Source organism: Polypterus senegalus, chromosome 12 (genome assembly GCF_016835505.1).
Source record: "Polypterus senegalus isolate Bchr_013 chromosome 12, ASM1683550v1, whole genome shotgun sequence".
Lineage (NCBI taxonomy): Eukaryota > Metazoa > Chordata > Cladistia > Polypteriformes > Polypteridae > Polypterus > Polypterus senegalus.
This window is the reverse complement of record NC_053165.1, coordinates 25074713-25085731: the sequence shown is the minus strand read 5'-3', so window position 1 is coordinate 25085731 and position 11019 is coordinate 25074713. Positions and strand designations below refer to the sequence as shown.

At 39.1% G+C, this 11019-nt stretch overlaps 1 protein-coding gene across 1 annotated transcript in view; it reads right to left on the bottom strand.

The window, feature by feature from the left end:
- Positions 1–1200: 1200 nt before the first annotated feature.
- Positions 1201–11019, bottom strand: part of nos1 (nitric oxide synthase 1 (neuronal)) — a 71860-nt gene continuing 62041 nt past the window's right edge. The window contains exons 27-29 of the mRNA XM_039771422.1: positions 9634–9828; positions 7761–7879; positions 1201–2464 (exon numbers count right to left, since the gene is read on the bottom strand). Of these exons, the coding sequence (XP_039627356.1) occupies positions 2449–2464; positions 7761–7879; positions 9634–9828 (330 nt within the window). The 3' untranslated portion in view covers positions 1201–2448. The remainder of the gene's footprint in view (positions 2465–7760; positions 7880–9633; positions 9829–11019) is intronic.

The following is an 11019-nucleotide window of genomic DNA, read 5'->3' as shown; positions in this document are numbered from 1 at the left end:
TGCTGTCCTGCCAGTGTTGCACTCAGAACTTTGTGCTCTTTAGGCAGAGCAGTGGGTCGGTAGTTTAGGATTTTTCCTTCTTTTCTAATGAACCCATTAAGTTGTGCTTTATTCATTTTGGAATTATTAAAGAATTTACACTATGATAATAAAAGAAATTTCACCAAACAAATTTTGCTCTTTGCAACCCCTCACAGACCTTTTAGTTGTTTTCCAAGTCATTATTTGATTAAGTGAGTGCTCAGGAAAGCGTCCTTCACTTCTGTCAGGAGGTGTCACCTTGTGGCTCTCTCTCTCTTTTTTAATGTTTGCTTCTGGAAGTGTGAGGCAGTGCTCCACGATGGCTCTGTCTGACTGACTTTTGCATCAGAAGGTATGAGATGACACCACCTTGCGGTTCTATGTTATCTATTTTTGCTACAGGAGATGTGAAGAAGGAGCACTTTGTGAATCTGTCTTGACTGCATTTGGGGTAGCAACATCTTATTTTGTCATATCTGCTGGTGCTGCCATATGGTTCTGCCTTGTCTATATTTGTGGGGTGCTACTAGCATCTTATTTTGCCCTCTGGGCAGATCTTTGCATCAGGTGGCATGGGCTGACTACAAGTTGTTGTCTTGTCTTGTTAGTGTTGGTTTGAGTTGCGAAGTTGAGTACATCTGTGCAAATAATGCAGATACATGCATTACTCTAATAAGCACAAAGCTTATCTTTTAAAATCTTGCCATTTGCTACCCATTGCCTCTAATTTCTGATTAATCATTATTTAATCTTATTTTTTTCTGGTTTGCATAATTATTTTACTACTTTACTAATGACCATGTGTGTTTTTCTTTCTGTTGCTGGACCCCAATGATCGAATCCATGTTTTTGATAAATGATTGTTTTGTTGATAGGCCTTTGCAGCATTTTGGGTGAAACAAAATCTTCTGCAGGATGGAACATGAAGTTCATCACATTGTATACTCATAAATATGAGGGCCACCTGTCCTGCACCTGTTTGGAACACAGCGGAGTGCCAAATGTCCCATATGCACATGAAGAGAACATGCAAACTCCTTATTGGTGAGTATTTGTTTGAAACAAGGCCTTAGGGAGTTAACAGGCAGCAATGCAAACTATGGTGTTGTCCACAATTCAAATATATTAAAATACACAAATAATAAGAGACAAGCTTGCTTAACATCTGACACATACACATGTGGTTATATTTTTTATTATTTAAAATGTAAAACCATCTCAATATACAGAAAATGGTACATATGCAAAATTTGAAAGTACACAACAACACAAGAAGGAGGCTATCAGGTGATACAGTATGTCAGCAGCAATAACACAACACATATGCAGCCCCAAGCTGTTCCCCGGCCCGATTTTCCCCTGTCCCATGCCCCCCGCCCCACCAACATACAGCGGTCTGAGCACAGCCTTGGGCCTTTAGTTATTAAGTAAGCTCATGCAGTCTAATGAGTATTGACGCCTGCCTCCCAGTCAGCCTCCTGGACTAAGACAGACAGACAGATGAATCAGAGAGTGACTGCTAGAGCAGCAGCACATTCATAAAAAGCTTTAGTGTTTTCTTTTTTTTTTACGAGTTAAATTACTCAATGCTGGCATTCCATTTTGAAAGACAAAAACATAAAGACATCTAGAACATTAAAAACATTTCCTGAATAAATACAAATCAGTCAGAGAGTTGTCATCTGCTCAAATTTCCAGCCCAGTTCTGCTTCTGCCCTCCTGTAGATATGTGCCAGTTATTTCAGAGTAAGAGTGTGCATGAGCCATGTCCTGTTCCCATGCAGTAGAGCTCACAGGGGGCTTTACCATTGGATTAAGACAACCTGGAACAATCATCCAAAATGAGGTTAGGAGAACTGAGGTTTGCTTGGAAGGATTCAATTCACCACGCTTCCTTCGGCTTAAACCAGATCAACGAAAGTGTTGCAAAATGGTCTAAAAGTCTGTGAGAAGCACTGTAAAGGTGTTATTCTACTCTGGTGTGAGGTGAGGTGACTGACAAGTCATCAAATGACTCAGACATACTGTTCTTCTCCTCACAACATGGCACAGTCCACTGGTCCAGTCAACAGAAGCAAGCATCTCTCTTTGCAACTGGAATTCACCAAAAGGTGGCAGAACAAGACATAGCCCATGTCCTAAAGTGAAAGCAACCATTTCCATGAAAAGCATTTATATTTATTCATGCACACACAACTGGATTATATATTCCTTATTCTTCTGTTTTTTGTTGCCAAAAATAAAAAGACTAGCAGAAAAGGGACAGTCATAGTACACATCCATGGAATGACAAAACATTGGTTGTAGAAAACAGAATGGCTGTTGCATCATCATTTGTACAAAACAAAACAAAAAAACTTCCTGCACAGTATTGTGGATGAGCTGCAAGTTCACTGTTGCCTCCTAGTGGCTCCACATGAATTTTCTCTACGAGCAGAAAACCCTGCAGAAGACAGAGAAAGGGATTTCAGCAAGAGAGTGAGCAACAGAGGTAAAGATTTAAGGACTTCACATCTCATTTTTAATTCATTTCTATTTCCACATTCCCAGAAAAGTGCAGATTAGATTAATGAGGGTCTCTGCACTGACCACACTGACAGTAAGTGTGGGTGTGTGCCATGTGATGGATCGATATCAAGTGAGATGGCTAGAACACAAGTTTGGCTCCCAAAAGTCTCCTCCAGGCATCCTAGCCATTCTATATTTGTTAAATTTCACCAACAGTGCAGCGGATTCACAATAATGAGGTAGTGAATAGCTGGATCTGAGGTTCTAGTGCTTGAAATTAAGACAGAAGTATTTCCGAACAAGAGTTGAGAAGAATTACATTGATGCCTGTCTGCAGCCTTTCTCATGGTCATGGGGGTATATTTCAGCCAGTGGTTTTAGACATCTTGTGAAAGGGGATAGATGTCTACTGAGAAATATAAACAGATTTTGACTGATTATGATGTACCTTCAGGAAAAAAATGTACTAGCCAAAGCTTCATTTTTAGGTACAATAACCTCAAACACACTGAAAATTCAATTAAGACCTGCTTGAGGCATATGTCTGATAACAGTCAAGCCTGGCCACACCATAGCTCTGACCTCAACATACCTGACATTCTGTGCAATCTCTCAAAAACACCGATAAGGAAAATGTCTCGATGCATGCTGAATAATCCATGTAAAGAAATTCTAGAAAGTTGATTCTGTACACGTGGACATAGTCTTCCTCAGTCTCAGTTGACTGTAGGATTCTCCAACCTTACCTGAAAAAGGAACGACCATCTCTGAACCGAGAAAAGGGCCTAAGGGTACATCTTTCACCATCTTACAATGTGGTGATTGCAGCCATTCCCCAACTCTCTGTGAATGGCACTCATGGCCATTGATCAATGGACAATTTGCATATCATTGATCACATGGCCCATTGTTAGTCAATGGTGCTAGTTTCAGTCATTAGGCCAAGGTACTGTTTATAAGGTTGGAGAAACCTGCAGTCAACTGAGACTGAGGAAGTCACTTGGATGAGTGATGAAATGTATCGGAAAAAAAAACTATGTCCATGTGAACAGAATCAAATTTCTAGAACATAGATAAGGGAAAAGCATTTTGCTAGAAACAACCTATTTACAAGCTTTCTCCTTTACTGTAAAGCAATAATATAATGTAACTCTTTTATGTAAGGAAACAGTCTATTAATATGTATCAACGATCCTTGAATGTGTCATTGGAAATTAAAAGAGTCTCTGTTCCAACTTCAGGGGCCTCATTTATAAACGGTGCGTACGCACAGAAATGTTGCATACGAACGTTTCCACGTTCAAATTGCAATGTATAAAACCTAAACTTGGTGTAAGGCCATGCACATTTTCACGGTACCTCATAACCTGTTGTACGCAAGTTCTGCGCTCAGTTTTGCAGACTGGCGGCACCCAGCATCAAAGCAGTGCTACTGTTCCTGTGTGGTTACCCTTTCTTTCTTAGATCCACATTCCTGACGCGGCTTTATGAATACACTGAAATTAAACGCATATTGTTTAATAGTGTAATGCATCTGATTGTAATTAACCAGTAACAATATAATGGTCCAGGGAATAGCCATAGTATTCCAAATACCATAACTGCTTTAGCGTTGTTACTCTCACTGCACCTTCTTCTTCTTTCAGCTGCTCCCGTTTGGAGTTGCCACAGCGGATCATCTTTTTCCATATTACTCTCACTGCACCACTCAGAGTATTTATATCACTGTATCTGACTGGGGAATCACAGCAGCAAGCTGTTCAGAAAGAGAATTATTGGGATACAGCATCAAGCACACGCTGCTTCAGCCATGTCAAAATGCTTCAGAGACTTTCCCGTACAGATCTCGCAGTTTGGAAACAGTTTCATCCCGAGAACTTTAAACACAGTCAATCAGTCCATCAAGTGCTCCTTGTAGAACTGTTTGTACTTACTTATAAGTACAATCACCTCACTGTAATCTTGCACGACAGTTATAATATTACACAACCTGCGGCACTTTATAAAGCGCGTATTTACATATGATGATGATATAATTTTTAAGATGAAATGCAGCAAAATATGTTGATTATATTATACAGATAAAACTTTAACTTCATTTAAACAATCTGTATTTTTAATAATTAAACATATGAGGACACGGTGCAGCAGCGCTAGCTAGTTCACGGATTGATCTTACCTCGTGTTGTATTCTTTCTGGGCTGGCGCGACAGGAAGGAAGGATAGATGGATAGAATAATTAAACATGTACTATGAAGATATTTCAATGTTCCTTAAAAGTTTTGAAGAATCGTCGTTGTAAACTTACAGATGGCTTAACATCTATTACAAAGCTGATTGTGCGGCGATTGGGTATTTGGAGAAAGAAAAGTAAGGACAGGAATTGGAGGTTAGTACGTCTGAAAGAGACAGTACTGCTGCAATAATTTCATCGACGGTCGCGCACAATCACGCACCGTGTTCCCATGTTTAATAACATGCTTTCATTCCTATCATCATGAAAAAGATATCACATATACATCTCAGTATTTTAATTATTCAGAGAGCTGTAATATTATGAATGTAATGGATTCTGTGTCCTGTCGGAGAAAGAGAAAGCCCAGAAGCACGTAGTGATTCACACACATAGAGCACATAGAAGATCAAATACAAAACAAAGCATTTAATGTGCTACTTTAGTTACGATGGGATTTGAGAAACTAGTAAATTAAACGATTTTAAGATGAAGTTTATGATGTTCTACTTTAATGACAAAATACACTACGTGATTAAAGTGGAAATTTCGAGATTAAAGTTGAAATTTTGTGCTTTTTCCCCACTGTGTGCCTATTTTTTTTTCTCTGTACCCTAATAAACTTTCATATGACACTCAGATGGTGGGCTATGACTCGCCTTTTCAAGGCAACTTTGATATGTGACTTTTTTTTATTTCGGGCATTGTGTGGCTTTGTGAACTTGAGCTTTCAAGTTTCTCCAACACTCTGTCACTCGATCAACTTCCTTTTGTTGATTATATCACTGTTTAAATCAACAAATAGTATGTTTTTCCTTGCCTCCACTTGGTATTCACTGAAATTCTTATATTTTCCCCCGTGCTTTTCCCATTGCCTTTTCACAGAAGGCTGAGCTTAAGGGCTATTTATATTGATTTGCATATTCAAAGAGGCGTAATTCTGGGAGGAGCTGGGGCGGGACAGCAACCGTGTGCACGTGCGTTACTTTTCATGCTGACCAGGATTTATGTAGCAGAAGAACCATGGACATAGAATTAGTAGACGCTGCATGACCAGCAGCATCGTATGTCAATGTCGCCGCCGTATTGCGAGTGGCAATGCAGTGGAGTGAAGTAATGAATAATGTGCTGCTTGGGATTGTACAAACCACTGTACGCTCCAAACCAGATCCCAGGGAATTACATTTTATCGGTGAGGTTGAACAATTGTTTTGGTTATATTTTGCCATTAGAAAATCCCGTTTTATAATCTTAGCTTTCAAGGTCTCCTTACAATACAATTAAACAACGTTAGTAAAATTAAAACAAGAGAATGATAAATCAAAAAGCAATAATTAGCAAACAAACAAAGATAACTGGCAGTAACAGTGAAAAATTCAAAATTGGTATGCCAGTTTAAAAAGATAAGTTTTGAGGGAAGTTTTAAAATGTGTTACTGAATCGAGCTGATGTATATGAGAGGGAAGAGAATTCTCGAGTTAAGGAGCAGCATTAGAGACACTCAAGCCCCCATAGCACAGAGTTTGATGTGTGGGACAGAAAGTAGAGCTGAAGATGAGGATCTGAGTGAGTGAGAGGAGTGTAAGTCTGGAGGAGATCAGTGAGGTTGTGGAGAGCTTTAAATGTTAGGAGCGGTATTTAGTATTGTATTCTGTAGTTAACAGGGAGCCAGTGAAGTTGAGAGAGAATGGGTGTAATATGTTCAGTGGATTTAGAACAGCAGGTTATTATTCTGGCAGCAGAATTTTGAAGAAGTTGTAAGCAATGGATATGTTTTTGTGGGATGCCGGATAGAATAGCATTGCAATAATCTATATGTCAGGTGACTCGGGCATTAACCAATACTTCAGTACTGTGTTGCGTAACAACAGGACGAAGTCTAGAAATGTTTCAGAGATGGAAGAAGGAAGTCCAAGAAATGTTACTTATATGGGAGGAATTATTTAATAATAATAATAATTATTATTATTATTTAAAAATTGCCATTATTAGTGTATAAATGGATATAAATAATTGCATGTAAAGGATTTGCCAAAATCTGTTGTATGTAAACGATACTGTTTTAAACGTTATTGTTTTTTCATCAGAAAACCCGGTTTCCACATCTACCTGTATTAGTTTAAATGGCACTTTTGCCACTCGTAATGTGGTGGACGCGTTGACGTATCGTGTTGACTGGACGACACAGTGAATGCGGCGTCTATCTATATATGTCTATGGGAAGAACGTGGAAGTTTGCGTACGCACAGATTCCTGCATCTGGACAAAAGCAAGAATGTGCGTACGCACAGAAAAATCCAGATGCAGGAATCTGTGCATACGCACATTCTTGCTTTTGTGCTTACGCCATGTTATAGTGTGAGGCCCCAGGACTGTGACAGCAATGTAATTGTAATTTTATAATGTATAAATGTAGATACAGTAACAACCCGTTTATCTACTTACACTGCTTGTGTATAAATGTTCTGTTTTCGGACAGGTAGGTATTTTGAGTCAGATTGGACAGTGCATTACGACACGGTATGATTGACTCCCAAAGCACTTCAGCCCAAGTGAGTGTCATAATCTCTTCCTTCAAAGAACCCGAAAGGTGTCTTATTTACTGGGGATTCTACAAGGGGGAGGCAACTCACACTAGGTGCTGCACATCTCTGATGCCATGCTTTATTATCCAGTGAATACAAGTGGAACGGTCCTAGTGTAGTGCTTGATAAAAAATCTGATGTCCAACAGACTGATGAATAAATGCAAATTATTAAATAAATTTAATAACGGAGAGGTTGGTTAATTGCCATTGAATAAGTATGTGTGTGAGTGTGCCTGGTGATGAAAATCTGCCCCGTCTTTATGATCTGTTGATACTTGCTTTATTCCCAGAGCTGCCAGGGCGTGCACTGAAGCCTGAGACCATGAACTGAGTAAATAGGGGAGAAAATGGATGGTATGAATTAATATATGAAAAGAAAAAAACTTACAAGCCAGCTCAAGTTTTACTTACTCATCACAGTCTTTTTTAATCTCCTCTATGAATGCAATGGATTCTGAGCGAAGACGATTGGTCACCTCATAGGTTCTTAATGTGACACCAAAGATGTCCTCATGGAATCGGTTCTCATCCTGTGAATTAAGCAAAGCCAGCCCCCTGCATTATATCTTTTACACCTCAAAAAGCTGAGAAACTGCTGCAGCAGGGCAGACGTGGGTGGAAGCCACATACAGTATCACCATTTCAAGATGTCCTATTCTTTTCTTTTCTTTCCAGCTAGTGTCTCCCATTAAAGAAGCATTTATAAGGACCTTTTGTGGAAGAGACGGCTTCCAATTACCCACTTAATTTGTGGATTCATGCAGCGGTTCATTTGCCACTCTGAGGGATTCCAGTGTCTGCTGCTGTCCTCCCAGTACATCTTAATTATTGCAAGTGTTACCATTGTATGTGGGACTAAATGAATATTTAAAAGCAATGAGGAAGGGATGGGTATTTTCTCAAGTTGTTCAGAGGCTTGTTCTAATATCAACACATCTCACCGTCTTTATCACAGGCAATGACAGCTTTGTCAGAGATGACTGCATCATTCAGCTCAGATCAATCAGGAGGAGACTGCCTGTCGTTTGTCTATATTATTATGTTTGCTTAGTAATGTGTCTTGTGAGTTACCACTCTCTGCAAGTTGATATATCAAATAATGATTAAGTGTTTGTTTAGGAAGTGTGGAAAATAGTAGGTTGTACATTGTGATGCATTTACTGAACGTAAAATGGTGTAACTAATCCCAGCAGCCAAAAGGGTGCATGGATGGGAAGTGGGGTCACCACAGCCTGCATTTGCTTTTGTATACAAATGACATGCCTCTCTGTCAGATGTTAAATATCATTTAAAATGTGGGTGAGGTAGATTTCCCAAGCCTAAAACCCCTATAATGGTGGAGACATTATTCCAGCTGTCTAAAATACACTTTTAAATGACATAACATTTGGCCACCAGTTTGACAGCCCAGCAAAGGCTGTGAGGAAAAGGAGTTGCATAACAAAGGAGAAAGTTTGGGTCACTCTATCCATTTAAAAAAGCTGAAGCTCACAGTCAACCACTAGAGGGCAGTCTGTCAGCGTTTAAGGCAGTTGCTTAAGGTGTGCTTTTGTTTTTTTTTAACTTGCTATATTAATCCCCAAAGGGAAATTGTGTTTTCACATGACCTTTAGAGTTCAGAGTGCAGGCTCAGTGGACTGCTTAATAAAAAAAAGGTTGATCTGGCTGATGTTGTTGAGATTAACACAGTCAAAAGTGTTACAAGATGGTCCTACAAGCATGTTTTATATGACTAGCCCTGCACCTATAAGTGTAGGCAAGGAAGGAGCTGTTCTCTAATTTTTATTCACCAAGTTATCTTTGTGTGCATGAAGTTCTAAGAATTGCAAAATCTCTAAATGTGCAGGAAACCCACCAAAAATAATTAACACCTATGTTTAGGGAATTTCAAGATTGAGGTGTAATAATACAGCTACCAAGGTCTCTTTGTGAAGATGAAGGAACAGATGCACATTTACTGAATTTGATTTAATGTAACTTTTTCATACAGCTTTCGTAAGGTAATTTGTGGTCCCTCTTAAAAACACTGATATTCAGTATTACACAAGGCCTGATTATGTTTTTCAAAAATGAGTGACACATAATCAAATCTGAGCTCACTATCGTCAAATACTGTGCCTTTATGCCTCAAGTTGTCCCAAGTAACATTAGTCTCGAATAGCTCTAAGCAATGCCTGCTAAATTTTTTAATGAAGATTCTGTGCCAAAATGACTCTTTGTGCAGTGCTGTGGTTTTAACTGGACAAAACAGCCACAATAAACTTTTGGATTTACAGCAACATACCCGCAATCTGCTGATGTAAAAGCCAGCATCCTCTAGAGACATATTGCCCTGCTCCTTCACAATATGCTGGATGGTTTTAAGGACATCCCCAGCCATGGTGACATCTCCACAAACATAAATGTGGCCATTTTGTTCCTTTAGAGTCCTGTACACCGTCTCTGCCAGCTGCTCACGCAGGACATCTTGGACATATTTCTGCAAAAAAAAAAAAAAAATGCTCCTCTTAACTGGTATTACAAAGTTCCAGACTAGTGGCATTATGGTTATGTGCTGTAAGAAAAGAGACAGAGGAGAGCGTGCTCTTCAGGCCCGGGTCTGCTCTTCTTTAAATTAGAATTAGATATTATTATTGTAATAGAGAAGTTCATAAACATTTCTCTTGGACACAACGTGTCTGCTGGTTTCAATTTTTTATTGATTGTTTTTTCCATATCTCTTTATTCAATTCATGATCTGACACAATAGATCATCAACACAGACAAAAAGGCAAACAACAGGTACAAATAAATTCCCAAAAATATAAAGGTTAAAAGATTTTTCACAATCACAAAACAGGTTGCAAAAAGAATAAAAATCTCTGTGTAAGGATGAGTGTGTGGGTATGTGGACCCTGTGACGGATTGGTAGTCCCAATCCAAGACTGGTTCCTGAATTGGATTATACGGGCTTGAAAATATATTATTTTAAACTCACTTAATTATTCATTTGTTACAAAACGCATCATTGTGGTATCCCTGGAGTCCCATGGAGGCTGTACAAGTGTCTTTAGAAAGTGCGACCCTGCCCATGTTTAATTACAGTGGTGCTTGAAAGTTTGTGAACCCTTTAGAATTTTCTGTATTTCTGCATAAATGACCTAAAACATCATCAGATTTTCACTCAAGTCCTAAAAGTAGATGAAGAGAAACCCGTTAAACAAATGAGACAAAAATATTATTCTTGGTCTTTTATTTATTAAGGAAAATGATCGAATATTACATATTTGTGAGTGTCAAAAGTATGTGAACCTCTAGGATGAGCAGTTAGTTTGAAGGTGAGGTGTCAGGTGTTTTCAATTAATGGGATGCCAATCAGGTGTGAGTGGGCACCCTGCGTTATTTACTATCAAAGTCTGCTCTTCACAACACATGTTTGTGGAAGTGTATCATGGCACGAACAAAGGAAATTTCTGAGGACCTCACAAAAAGAGTTGTTGATGCTCATCAGGCTGGAAAAGGTTGCAAAACCATCTCTAAAGAGTTTGGACTCCACCAATCCACAGTCAGACAGATTGTGTACAAATGGAGGAAATCCAAAACCATTGTTACCCTCCCTAGGAGTAGTCGACCAACAAAGATCACTCCAAGAGCAAGGCACACGTGTAATAGTCGGCGAGGTCCCAAAGGA